This window comes from Phragmites australis, chromosome 9, assembly GCF_958298935.1.
Source record: "Phragmites australis chromosome 9, lpPhrAust1.1, whole genome shotgun sequence".
NCBI lineage: Eukaryota > Viridiplantae > Streptophyta > Magnoliopsida > Poales > Poaceae > Phragmites > Phragmites australis.
The window spans coordinates 34312243-34326847 of record NC_084929.1 but is presented as its reverse complement, the minus strand read 5'-3'; the positions used below and the strand labels follow the sequence as shown (position 1 = coordinate 34326847).

Here is a 14605-nt window from a genome sequence, read left to right as displayed (position 1 = left end):
GAAATTCATGTTTTACACAAAACGGTTTCATGTTCTATATAAAATAATTATGTTTCAGACACACGCCGATCACATAGATTTGCAACAACAAAATATGTAAAATATTCTAATATTGTATCAAACTAGCATTGCAACGAAATTCATGTTTTACACAAAACGGTTTCATGTTCTATACAAAATAATTATGTTTCAGACACACGCCGATCACACAGATTTGCAACAACAAAATATGTAAAATATTCTAATATTTTATCAAACTAGCAGGTGATATTGCTTTCTATACAAATAATAGTTTTACGTAGAAGAGTATCATTATAAGCTATTGTACATGTGAAGTATACCTATAATACTCCCTCCGTCTCATAATACATGACGTTTTAATCTCTTTAACTTTGTTCAAAATACATGACGTTCCACGATTTTGAGGTAACTTTACCTCATGTTTTTTTTTAGTTTTACCCATCCATTAAGTCTCTTCTTTCCAATGCAATTCTTATTTTTCAATCATGTTACATCATTATTACTCATAGATCAATGTGCTATAAAAAGGGGTAAGATGGTCATTTTACTTTTTACCTTAATACTTGTGCCAAAATCTAAAACGTCATGTATTATGAGATATAGGGAGTACCAAACATATTTAAAATCAAAGATCTCACAGGCAACATAAAAACAAGTATCAAAAGCACACATATGAACTGCTATTAAGCAGTTTAGTTTTCGTCATTGAAGCTTAAAAAGCCCAAATCTAACAGAAACTAACTTCTCAATATCAACTTATTTAATAAAATATCTCTTGGCCGCTCCCTGCCCCTAATACATAAGTGGAAATAATGTATGACATCTTACAACGCGCGAATAACATTGAACAAAATATTAGAACCCAAACTACCGAGTCATTTGATCATTTCTATCTCCGAACTTTTTTATTTATATATTTTTATTTTTCAATATTTGTAAAAGTACTCACACATTTTAAAATATTACATATCTAAGCTACCGTCACCCGTTAGAAATATAACATTAAGGTATCGTTCATTTAACATGTGACACTTATGAAACCCGTAGCACAACATTAGAAATTAAATACCTTAAAAGATGTTGTGTCCACATCAACATATCATCGATCAACCGATAACACCTTTATTATTGTATGTTAGAAAGGTGACAGGACTCTATTAGGGTCTGCTGAAAAAACAGGCGACATATTTTACTACACATATGCGGTGCTTGCAACATCACATTTTATTATCACATGCATGCATGCAACATCACATTTTGTTAATCACATGGGTGTAGAAAAATTTATTGCCCGTTCAACGATAGCCTAGGTTCTTACTCTGGGATGTACATCTCTTATGGCTCAATAGCGTCATAGGCCCAGCTTAAGAAATCTCCAGAACTCTTAAAAAAAATAGATCTTTAGTAATCTCGTGCACAAGAAATGGCGATCCTGTCTAAAAAATGATTTTCCCGTTTGAACCGTCCAATTCAAAACGAAGAGCAAAGACGAATCAATCTGACGTGTCGTAACAAAGAAAATATAGAATAGCAGGCAAAATCTGTCAATTCCTCGTATTAGGATTGGCGAAGAGATTCATGCTGAACTCCTTATGCTCTATGAACTCCAATGACCTCTATGAACTCCGGTGAGCTCCATTAACTCTGGCGAAGTTAGGGTTTCAAATTAGTGTTTGAGGTTTGGGTTTAGGAGGGAGGAGAGATTTAGGGTTTCCAGATATAGAGAGAGCTCCGAGGGAGGCTGTTGGCCTGATAATGACTGTGGGTGGTGGGTGGGACGGCGGGGCACCACCTGACTTGGTGGTGGGGGACGGGCGGTTGGCTTACGGTGGTGTTGGGGGCGTCGAGATTCGTAGAGGTTAGCAAGGGAGCGGTTCGCAAGGGAGGTAAGGTTGCGCGGGATCTATCTCCGGCGAAGGGGAACGAAGGGGGAGGGAGGGCCTGCGGTGGAGGTAGTCCCAGTGGGCCACGCCAGAGCTAGAATGACAACGACGAGGCGATAGGATGTTGTGCACTAGGTGAGGGTGGTGACCGGCATCAATACAATATTATGCGCTGGGTGTATATCGATATATAAAGAGAAAGCAAGATGAACGGTTGAACATCCGATCCACGGTTCAAAATCCAACATATATTATGTGCAAATACCTGTCAATCGTTAACTAGCCTCTCCTAAAGAAAAAAAAACCTCCCCGTCCCCCCATCCCGCATTTTTTCGTACCTGTTTCAACAAGGTGTGCACCATTTAGTTCCAAACTAAGGAAGATTAGCTATATTAATAATTTCTGTAGAGACTAGGGTATAGCAGCCATTGTATCTGTTTATGACTCCGCTTATCCGGCCACAAGGCGGAGTAGTAAAATTTTCAATGCTTTCATTGGAGTTATGTTGGTGTGTTGAAAATGAACCTTAGGTCTGGTTTGTTTGGACTCGGAATGGCTGGGGATCGAACCAAATCAATGTAAAGGAGAGCTAAGGTCCATGTAAATTGTTTCGGAGTCACTCCGATTCTAGTCCGTCCAAACTAAGCCTTATTCATTCAGTTCAATTTAACCGTAAGCCATGGATTGACTAGTGAGTTTGAAAAAATCTAATTTGGCGTGAAGGATCTTTACTGATCCCTACATGTTTATATAGAACAATTTGTTACAGGGTTTGTTACAATCTTGATTCACAAGAAGATTTTGGATCACGCAGGATCTCTGTTACAGCAACAACTTCTGTTGTCGGACAATATTCAGCTAACTGGAAATCTATTCTATTCCGTTGTTAAACTGAATCCGTTCCCAGACCATTGATTCGTTTAACACTCCCCCTCAATCTTAGCCACCTTGTAGGTTAAGATTGCTACAAATTTGATCATGCGGTCTCTGTGGTAGAGCCTTCGTGAAGATGTCAGCTATCTGATCACCTGACGATATAAACCGAACTTCTAGCAACCCTTGAGCAACTCTCTCTCTGACAAAATGAAAATCTATCTCTATATGCTTAGTCCGAGCATGGAAAATAGGATTCGCAGTCAGATACGTTGCCCCTAGATTGTCACACCATAAGCAAGGTGATCTTTCCATGGGTACTCCAAGTTCCTTCAACACTGACTGAAACCATATTATTTCTGTAGTAGCGTTAGCAAGCGCCTTGTATTCGGCCTCGGTACTTGACCTGGATACAGTCGGCTGTTTTCTTGAGCTCCATGACACGAGATTTGAGCCGAAATAGATAGCAAATCCTCCTGTTGAGCGTCGATCATCTGGGCAGCCTGCCCAATCGGCATCCGAAAATGCACTCACAAGTGTTGAGGGAGATCTCTGAATTTTCAGACCCCTTTCTACTGTGGCCTTGATGTATCTAAGAATTCGTTTCACAGCTGACCAGTGTACATCGGTAGGCTTCTGCAGGAACTGACACACTCGGTTTACTGAATATGCGATATCAGACCGGGTTAAGGTTAAGTACTGCAAGGCACCTACTGTACTGCGATACTGAAGAGCCCCTTCATCATCAAGCTGAGTACCTTGTTCTCTACTTAGCTTGTCTGAACTAGACATTGGAGTGGAAGCTCCCTTGCATTGCAGCATATTATTCCTTCTAAGGATATCTGTAATGTACTTCCTCTGACTCAACGTCACTCCTTCCTTTCCTTGCGACACTTCAATTCCTAGGAAATAACTTAGTTTCCCTAAGTCCTTCACAGCAAAGTCAGAAGAGAGTTTCTTGATCAGTTTATCTGTGACAGTCTTCTTCGAACTAGCAATGATGATGTCATCTACATATACCAATATGTAGACCACAATTGAGCCTTGATTCAGAATGAATAAAGAGGTATCAGCTTTGGACGGTATAAAGCCCAGCTCCTGCAGTTTCTCACTCAGGCGAGAATACCATGCCCTTGGGGCCTGTTTTAGACCATATAGAGCTTTTTGAAGCTTGCAGACATGCCGAGGTGCCTTAGGATCAACAAAACCTGGGGGTTGACTCATGTAAACTTCTTCTTGAAGATTACCATGCAGGAAGGCATTTTGCACATCTATTTGTCTGAGTTCCCAGCACCGAGAGGCAGCAATTGACAGCACTAGCCGTATTGTTGCCGGTTTTACCACAGGACTGAAGGTATCCCCATAGTCGATGCCATGGCGCTGATGAAACCCTTTAGCAACAAGCCGTGCTTTGTATCTCTCTATCGTGCCATCAGCTTTGTGTTTGATCTTATACACCAATTTGCAATCAACAATATTATGCCCTTGTCGGTAAGGAACCAATGTCCATGTCTGATTTTTTATGAGAGCACTGTATTCTTGTTCCATGGCTTGTTTCCATTTTGGATCTTCAAGTGCAGCCCTGTAGTCAGTTGGTTCACTCGTAGATGCTAAGAAAGCATTACGGTAAGGGATAGTGCCATCACTGAATTTTCTCGGACACACAATGTTATTTTGCAACCTTGTCCTCGGTCTGTTTGGAACCGATTGCTGAGTGACTTGCTCAGGCTCAATTTGTTGAATTTCTTCTTCTCCCCCATGATCATGACTTTCTGAAGCTGTACTTGCAACTGCAGAGTGCTCAGAGGAAGGATTATTAACAACCAAATGTTCAGGTAATGCAGTATTCTCAGGTGAATCAATTACTGCTACTGGTTCAACTGAAAGTGGACGCTCAGGGAGAGGAAGAAGAAGGGAAAAATTTGTGGGTTCAGGCTGTGATGAAGGCATGGCCACATTCTCAATGGAGAAAGGAAACTTGTGTTCATCGAATACAACATCTCTGGAGATGTATATGCGACCAGTGGACCTATGAAGGCATTTGTACCCTTTGTGTAGAGGACTATAACCCAGAAAGACACAAGGGAGCGATCGAAAGGATAACTTCCTAGTGTTATATGCCCTGAGGTTAGGCCAGCAGGCACAACCGAAAGTGCGAAGAAAGGAGTATTCTGGCTTAGTTTTGAAGAGGCGAAACAAGGGAGTTTGATTTTCAATGACTCGACTGGGAAGCCGATTGATCAAATAACAAGCCGTTAGGAAGGCTTCATCCCAAAACCGCATTGGTAAACAAGAATGGGCTAGCAATGCTAACCCAGTTTCAACAATATGGCGGTGTTTGCGTTCTGCTACCCCATTTTGTTGATGTGTATGAGGGCAAGACACTCGGTGAGAGATACCAATTGTAGAGAAAAACTTGTGTAAGGATTGGTACTCTCCCCCCCAATCAGTTTGTACTGTTTTGATCTTTAAATCAAGGGTACGTTCAACTTGTTTCTGAAAATTCAGAAAGATTGGCAAGGCTTCAGACTTATGTTTCATAAGAAAAATCCATGTATAGCGACTAAAATCATCGATGAAACTTATATAGTACTGAAATCCTCCTACTGAACAGATAGCTGGTCCCCAAACATCTGAGTGGATTAACTCAAGGGGAGCAGTGGACTCTCTAGTGGATGATCCAAAAGGAAACTGATGGATTTTGGCCTCTTGACAGGCACTACAAACTGACTCTTTCTTATCTAATTTAAGACTATTTGTCCTAAGAATACTCTGAACTACAGCATGGGAAGGATGACCGAGACGCCGATGCCATTGTTCAGTAGACACTTTGGTCACAGACAATGCCAGTCGAGATGAGTGATAAGACTTCAGAGGATACAAGCCTCCCTTACTTCGACCTTCATGAATTATTTGCTTCGTGTCCCGGTCCTTGATAAAGAAAGAGTCAGGATGAAATCCAAAGAACACGTTGTTGTCGGATGTAAGTTTATGAACAGAAAGGAGATGTTTGTTTATTTGTGGAACATGAAGAACATTTTTTAGTTTGAGAGAACGATTTGAACCAGTAATAGTAGATTGACCAATGTGAGAAATTTGCAGACCTGAGCCACTTGCAACTTGGACTTGATCTCCTCCGTTGTACCGATTTTTGACTGTCAGTCGATCAAGATCACTAGTCAGGTGATCTGTGGCTCCACTGTCAACATACCAATTTGTGTCCACGGTGTAGCCGGTGGCCGCAGTATTCGCAGCTCGATGGTCTTCAGCTTGGTATGACTGATCAAAGCGATACCAGCACCGGAGAGCGTCGTGGCCAGCTTTGTCGCAGACCTGGCAAACAATTTTGGGTCGGCCGGTCGGGTTTTGCCCACGCCCAGCGCTGGAGCCGCGTCCTCTGCCGCGTCCAGTGTTGTGCCCACGGCCAACTCCTCTGCCGCGTCCTCCTTGGCTGCTGTTGCCGAACTGTCCGGCACGGCTAACTTGATTGCCTGAAAAACTCGAATTCATCTGTAAGACAGAGTTATTGTGTTCTTGACGAAGTTCATAGCTGAGAAGATGAGCATAGAGCTCGCTGAGAGACATTGGCTCAGTGCGCATCGTGATAGATGTGACGAGGGCATCATAATCCGACCCCAATCCTGTGAGGAGATGGGCAATTATCTCCTGCTCTTTCAAAGTTTCGCCGATTGACGCCATGGTGTCGGCGAGTGACTTGGCCTTCTGGAAGTACTCGGCCATAGACATTCCCTTCTTCTGAAGGTTTGTCAGTTGGAGCCTCAATTGCATGGCTTTTGCCTGTGATCGACACCCGAAGATGGACTCGAGGGTTCTCCATACTCCGAGGGCTGAGGTTTGAGTCATCACTTGCATCAAGATTTCTTCTGTCATGGTGGAGAAAAGAGCGCCCATCACAACCTGATCTTGCTGGTACCAGGTTGCGTGCGCCGGGTTGGGAACCGTTTGTGCATTGTCACCGGCTCCCTGAATGACTACCCTGGCTGGTTCAGTGGTAGTTCCGTCGATGAACCCTTCAAGCTGCTGATTGCGCAGGAAGGGCATAAGCTGTGTTTTCCACACAAGGAAATTGTCGCGATTTAGCTTGATGCTGACGAACTGGTTAACAGAGGTGGATGGGGATGAAGATGAGGAGCTGGAAACGGTGGACATGGTAAAGATCGTCGATGGCTCTGGTACCATGAAAAAATCTAATTTGGCGTGAAGGATCTTTACTGATCCCTACATGTTTATATAGAACAATTTGTTACAGGGTTTGTTACAATCTTGATTCACAAGAAGATTTTGGATCACGCAGGATCTCTGTTACAGCAACAACTTCTGTTGTCGGACAATATTCAGCTAACTGGAAATCTATTCTATTCCGTTGTTAAACTGAATCCGTTCCCAGGCCATTGATTCGTTTAACAGAGTTCACTCTAGGCATATTGTTAATTTTGCTATTTTACTATTATTAGTACCATTATTATTATTATTATTATTATTATTATCATCATCATCATCATCTTTTTACTTGTATATTGTGGGTTTCATCTCTATCTTACCCAACTTGCTTGGGACAAAGGCTTTGTTGTTGTTGTTATTGTTGTAAAAGACCTGAAGCATGCAGTAGACAGTAATGAGTCCTTCCTATTTTCCCCTTTTTTTTCAGTGTAACCGGAACTCATGTGGCTTACTGGAGGAGCTGAGTGCAATTGTTCCATACTTAGAGGAGATGGATAAGAGAAAGATTGAGAGTTGGAGCCAATTTCTTGATGTTGTTGGGCAGATAAAAAAGATATCCCCTGAGATAGGACCTGCAGATTTTGTGGCTTTTAAAGTACCTGTGGATCAATCCGATTTATCCTTACGAAAGCTTGAAGAGTTAAAAATGGAGCTTCAGTCCCTTGAAAAGGAGAAGGTCCTTATTCATGCCTTTTGCTTCATTGACTGACTCTTTTCCTTTTTATCTATTTTTTATTTGTGCTGATTCAATTAATGTTTGGATATCTGATAGAGTGAGCGGCTAAAGCAAGTAATGGAATATCTGAATACATTGCATTCCCTATGTGAAGTACTCAGTATGGATTTCAAGCAAAAAATATCTGAGGTACATCCTATTCTGGATGAAGCTGAGACATCTGACTTAAGCAACACCACATTTGAGAACTTGGCATTGGCAATGCAGAGATTACGTGGAACAAAAATCCAGAGGATGCAGAAGGTCAACGCCTTATCATTCGAATTTTGAAAATTTGAGTATGCAACTTTCTTCAATACTAACCCTGTTACCTCTGGCAGCTTCAAGATCTTGCGTCTACTATGCTGATACTGTGGAATCTCATGGACACACCAATTGAAGAGCAGCAGGCATTCCAAAATATAACATGCAGCATTGCTGCTTCAGAGCATGAAGTAACGGAGCCCAACACTCTTTCCATGGACTTCCTCAACTAAGTGAGTCAATAGTCATTTGGAGAAATCGATTTTTTGTGTCCTATGGTTTCCATTTTTCCTGTCCTGTAGTAAGATGGAAAAACTCAATAGTCAGATGAGATGATATTCTTTGATGCAGGTTGAAGCGGAGGTATTAAGGCTTGAACAACTGAAAGCTAGCAAAATGAAAGAGCTGGTTCTGAAGAAGAAAACGGAATTAGAAGAGCATCGGCGACGGGCACATTTAGTTGGAGATGAAGATTATGCAGCTCAGTTCAGCATTGAGGCCATTGAAGTAGGTAAGATGATGTTGGTAATTCTCTTTGTAGCTTCATCTTCAGGTGGGTAGGTTCATATAGCATCTTTTTACTGTAAAGTAGCTTGAATGCCTGTGCAACTTCATTTAAAAATGCCTTTGCAATTGCATGGTAACTCCAGATATGATTCAGTTTAATTTTAGTATTTACAGAATATAAATAAATTCTGGTCATAACACTACGGTACCTGTGATCTTCTCATTGCTTGTCTCTTTCTCTCAGTTCATCCTGGTGTTTATAACACTAGTAGATTGTTTGGCTGGTGCATCCTACTGAGAATTGGATATGTTTGTTGATATCGTTTGTTTAAGACAATGGTGTAATACCTGAAGTAACAGCCTTAACTTTTCCACTGCAGGAGCTATTGATCCCTCTTTATTGCTAGAACAGATCGAGGCTTCCATAGCAACAATGAAAGAGGATGCTTTTAGCAGGAAGGATATTCTTGAGCGAGTAGAAAGGTGGCTAAGTGCATGTGAGGAGGAAGCTTGGCTGGAGGATTACAGCAAGGTATGATTGTGTTTGATCATAGTTCTACTCTGTGAGAGGCCCTTCTGATGTTTCTGTATCAACTGCTGCTGATTGCTCTATCTGCATGTCGTGTTAGGACGACAACCGGTATAATGCTGGGAGAGGCACATATTATGCTTAAGAGGGCTGAAAAAGCCCGTGTTTTGGTTAACAAAATTCCAGGTGGAATGACATGACTAAATTGTATTTTTTTTTTGCTTCTAGTCTTATTATTGCTGCTGCTGATTCGCTACTCTTCTGGTTAGCAGGAATGGTAGATATTCTAACAACCAAAATCATAACTTGGGAGAAACGATTGGGCACTGAGTTTACTTATGATGGCGTATGTTTCTATTTTTACACTGTTTAGCATTGTGTATCAATACAATAACTGTTTCTGTAATTGCAAAAGTTTCACATCCTGCAACCTTTTCAGGCTCGACTTCTGTCCATGCTTGAAGCATATATGATTGTTCGTCAAGAGAAAGAACAAGAAAGGAAGTGGCAAAGGGTACTAATTCTTTACCAAACTTTCATGCGCTTCTATTGCTTATGCCATATTCCATTTTCTTCTGTGGATGAGATCTGATATCTGAGCAACTGCAGGATCAGAAGAAGCTTCAGGATCAACTCAAAGCTGAGCAGGAGGCACTCTATGGATCAAAACCAAGCCCTTCAAAGCCTCACAGCACAAAGAAGGTACCCAGAAGCTCCACACGCGGTGCAAGTTGAAGGTTGTCTCTTGGTGGAGCTTCAATGCAACCTCAAAAAACGGAGATAGCTCATTCTAAGTCCGTTCGTGCAACCAAGAAAACTGATGATATTAGCACTCTGTCCCCTGGCAAATTCCACTTAACCATATCAAATGCAACGTTCTAAACTTTACTTCTGGACTATCTTTAATGCAAAAGAAGCAATTTCATGTAGCAGAGCTTCAGAAATCGGCAGTCTTCCAATCAAGAAGCTATCTTTCAACGCAAGTACACCTCGTGAGACGGAGACACCTCGCAAACCCTTCGCTCAGATCATGCCAGGAAATAGCATTCCATCAACGCCCGTGTGGCCTATCTGCGATGATACTGAAGACGAGAACCGGACCCCCAAGAAATTCGCAGCGCCAACTCCTATGACGCTGATGACAGTGAGCGCTCCTATGCAAATGGCAACGACTCCTGCTCCTGGCAGCCACGAAAACTGCCCCTGTCAGCCTGACCTATGACAAACCGGAGCTGACTTTGCAACAGGACATTGAGCACTCATTTGAAGAGAGACGCCTTGCTATCTATCTTGCAGCACAAGTCGCTTGATTACCAAGAATGTCGGAAACCCATTGTATAGCTGAAAGTCTGAATACCTGAGAGCAGTTCTCGTCACAGGCGCTTGCCTAGGTCGACAGCAGTCTGCCTTTTCAAGTATGAATCATAGCCCTATTTTACGTTTGCAACCCATTAGTAAAGGAATTACATTGTTACACTACTGTCCCTTGTTACCTTCTGATGTAAATATTAGCTTCCTGCATACGCTGAAGGTTGTTTGCTGAGTATCCTAAGAAAGGCTTCCATACTCAATGCTCTGGGTGAATTCTGTATTTCTGCAGGTAAGGTTAATTGAACTGGCAGTCTGGCAGGCGTTGATGTGGTTTAGGATAAGGGTTTTACTGTATTGGAAGTGAGGTCAATTAGCCTTCCGGTGTTTGAACGTAATAAGAAACTGGGAATGAACTTTTTAACTGGCTAGGTTTTCACAAATTGTTTGGTAGCTTTCAGTTCAGTGGTGCCAGAAGCTTGCATTGCATACCATTGGCGTTTTGATGATGCGCTTTATGCATCAAAGTAGTATAAAATGCTGTAGAGTAAATTTTACTCACAAACAAGTTGTGGTCAAATCGTTGCGGGGGATGAGATTGGGCTATCTCTCGAGATTTCCTGCAAATGTACCAGCAAACTCAAGTACTTGTATGACAAACTCAAAATCGAATACCTGATAGATTTCTCAAGGAGCTGTAACTAAAATACCAGTAATAGATGCTCCACACGACGTGCTGCCTGATTGCTGTCAGGTGTAGAAACCACTTAGGTTGACTACACATATACTAAGCATAGGTCGACAACTCCCCATTTGAACGCTCCAAATGGCGGTGGCTTTATCGTGTAATGGAAATGGGGTTTCCCCGTGTCGAAAAAAAATGGCGGTGGCGGTGCAGATTGCGCAATTCTCCACTATTCGCCCCTGTTTACAAGCCAAGCCGTAAGCGTTGAAAAGTATCAGGTTGCAGTAGGTCAGAGAGGCCGCCTGGCCACAGTTACACCACACAAGGCCGCGAGCAAGCTGTTCATGTCCGTTTCATCGTTCGAGAACAGCTCACTCGTTCACCTCACCCACGTCTCCAACGTGACCCATCGATTCCGCAGGCCAGTCAGGTACAGCGTGTTCTCAGCCTGGTAGATATCATCGATCTGTTCACGCGGTCACGGCCGGCCCTGCGGCTGCAGGTTCCGGGCAACTTCGTCGGTGACATCCTCATCCCGCAGAGATCATGTCAGCTGCTGATCAGCTTGAGGTGGAAATAATACGCGCTGTTTCCGTGGTCAACCCGCACTTATCCTTTTTCTCCAACTCCTACTCATCCCAGCCATTGACTTTTCAGACAAGAGTGTCTCTGTCAGTGTATTTTTTTTAAGGTAATTGTTAGTGTAGTTCAGACTACAGAGTCCAGGCTATCGGATGTGAACTTGGTGAGATTTTGTTTTATGGAATGGGTCTCGTGTGATCTAGCATGTGCTTATCGAGTCGTTTTGTCGGACGATTATTTTTTCTGATCAAAATGTCGGCCGATTAGTTATCCAAGCTAGAAAATTCATAGCGATTTTTTTTGTTGGGTTTGGGAATTATAGTTGGAGTCTTGGCGGACTAGTTCATTGCTGAATGTTTCCACGAAAAGTTGGAGAAACTTAAATCGAGTTTCAGTTCATTTCGGTAGGTACACTGCTGAATTGCCATCAGATTTTTTTTAAGAAAAAAAAGAGTTTATCTTTGTACACTGCTGTGTGCCTAAAATGGAGAAGGCCGAACACACACACACACAGAGCACATAGACGCACAAGAGCAGTGTGTTGCACATAGAGCACATAGTATCATCTACCACCTGCTGCCTCTCGCCCCAGCATAAAAAAAGGTTAAAGGTAAACTAGCAATCACCAACAGGCACGTTTAAAATGTGTGTGTGTGTGTGGGGGGGGGGGGGGTCGATACACCAAATTTTGGGTGATTCATAGCACATTGGCTGATTGGCACAAAGAAAGCGACCTCCAATAAGGCCAAGGCAAACTGTCTCTCTCTCCAAAAAAGAAAAGATGAAGAAGAAATGACCTATTAAACGCATCGCCTCACAACTCACAACGTGTCGGCGTTGACTCGAAAATTCCCAACCTCCTACAGGCACTCAACCACTGTGCAGACAGTGCAGTGTACACTTTATCCTGGTAATCGGTCCCGGTGTAACACACGGCAACCTGGCTGGGCGTCGGAAAGCATTGTAGATGGCAAGCGACCGGACGCACTTTCCGTCACGCGGCTAGCCGCGCGTTACGTCCGAATACCCATCCGGCCACCCAGGCTCCGGATTAGGATGAACTGACTTCACCCTTTTAAAATTATCATGACTTTATTTTAAGAGCTGGTTAATTGTGATCGACATCTAAAATTAAATCTTAATCTTAAGTTACTTCTTTAGGAGTGTGGGATCGTATCGATCGGGATCTAACTTGTTTTCTTTCTCTCATATTTTTAATATAGTATGATAATTTTTTGCCGACTGTTATAAAAATTCTGATTTCGTAACTAATTCAAGTTTTTTAGTTATATAATATTTTTCGATTTGTTTGGTAACATTTTCTAATTTAAAGTGAAATTATGGTGACTTTAAAAGAGATGAAGTGAGAGAACGTTGATCCCAAAACCCCACCATGTCCCCACGCAAATTATCATGGCACCTACGTAACCCGACTACATCATCGTCACGCTTCTTTTCCTCTCACTTGGTCACTTGCCATCGGAAAGAAATCCTGTGAGACACTTCACAGAAAAAATCCTATCTCATACCATTCCTTTCTAATCTAACAGTCTGACGCATCACAAATAAGAGAAAAGAAAAACACATATTATACATAATTTTTTTTAAACCAGATATCGCACAATTTCCTTACCTTACCATCCATCACCGTCACCTTCCTCCCCACGCGTTTCCAAGCGCTTCCCCCGCGCCCGCGTTAAATCGACGCGCGCGCTATATAACCCGCGGCGTCACCGCCCTAGGCCGTCAGGGCGCAAGCCGAACTACAACCTCATCGATCTCATCTCACAGCCAGAGTGCTTCGACCAGCTGGTTTCTTCATCCTTATCTGATACGGCGGCGGCGGCGGTGTAGCTAAGCTAGCAGGATAGTTCCGTTTCATTCTGCGGCGCCAGCTAGTCGGCGAACTTGCCTTGGTTCTTGGCCATGGGCAACTACCTGTCGTGCACGCTGGCCAAGGCGCCCGGCGGCAGGTGCGCGAGAGTGATACTGCCGGGCGGCGGCGTGCGGCAGGTGGCGCTCCCGGCGACGGCGGCCGAGCTGATGATGGAGGCGCCGGGCCACTTCCTCGCGGACGCGCGCGAGGCGCGGGCGGGGGCGCGGCTGTCCGCGCTGCCGGCCGACGAGGAGCTCGAGCTCGGCGGCGCGTACGCCACGTTCCCGATGAAGCGGCTGGGCACGCCGCTGGCGGCGGCGGACATGGCGCGCCTGGCGGCCGCGGCCACCAGGGAGGCGCGGCGGTCCGCGAAGGTGTCGAACGTCGTGGCGCCGCCGGCCGAGGCGGATGCGGCCACGGAGAACGCGCCGAGGGTGCGGCTGGAGGAGATGGTGGACGACGCGGCGGCCGCGGAGATCGACGTGTTGAAGCATCGGCTTAGCAATGCGCGGTCAAAGAGGCCGACACTGGAGACCATACAGGAGGAGAATTACGTACCTTCGAGAGCCTAAAACGTGGCAAATCTTTTTGATATGTGATTCAAACATACGTTTTTTTACATTCATTTTTGGAGCATTCCGTTGAACTGATGTTTGAAATTATATGTAATGGACATGTAAGTAAATTGTACAGCCCATTTTTTTGGTGAAACAATCAAGTAAATACTAGGCCAGGCTTGTCAGTTGTTTAGCTTTGATCTCTTGTATGTGTTTCATGTCACGTTCTCTCGTTTAGCGTGGAAGGATCTGTTCCTTTCATATTATGATATTAACGTCGTGCAACCAGCTGAATGAACAAAGATCCTCAGGAGAAGAGGAGCATGCAGGTTCCACGCTTTCTACGCCTAAAATCGATACTTTTCTTGCATCACTCCTGCTTGCTCATAATCCGAATAATAACACTGAACGCTGCACAAACAATATCATTTTCATAACTACAAACTTTGTAGTGATATTTATTTAATTTTTCTGACAATAATAGAAGTAAAGTACTTATAACTTACTTTTCTTAAATATTGATTCATAGTTTTCTCTCAAATAATAGTGTGCCCTAAAAAGAG

At 43.3% G+C, this 14605-nt stretch overlaps 2 protein-coding genes and 1 non-coding gene across 3 annotated transcripts; 2 read left to right on the top strand and 1 right to left on the bottom strand.

Moving 5' to 3' along the window:
- Window positions 1–6319: 6319 nt before the first annotated feature.
- LOC133929968 (small nucleolar RNA Z247) lies at window positions 6320–6458 on the bottom strand. The gene has a single exon (XR_009911688.1). It is a non-coding gene; the product is annotated as a small nucleolar RNA Z247 (small nucleolar RNA).
- A 991-nt stretch (window positions 6459–7449) lies between these two features.
- On the top strand, window positions 7450–9956 carry LOC133929365 (65-kDa microtubule-associated protein 3-like). The gene is given in 10 exon segments (XM_062376092.1): window positions 7450–7695; window positions 7792–7998; window positions 8076–8231; window positions 8350–8509; window positions 8886–9037; window positions 9135–9163; window positions 9165–9220; window positions 9307–9380; window positions 9474–9548; window positions 9644–9956. Coding segments are annotated over 10 exon segments (1221 nt in total). The 5' UTR covers window positions 7450–7509; the 3' UTR covers window positions 9770–9956.
- A 3383-nt stretch (window positions 9957–13339) lies between these two features.
- Window positions 13340–14235, top strand: LOC133929364 (uncharacterized). The gene has a single exon (XM_062376091.1). The coding sequence runs from the start codon at window positions 13536–13538 to the stop codon at window positions 14055–14057; it is 522 nt and encodes a 173-aa protein (XP_062232075.1). The 5' UTR covers window positions 13340–13535; the 3' UTR covers window positions 14058–14235.
- Window positions 14236–14605: the final 370 nt, after the last annotated feature.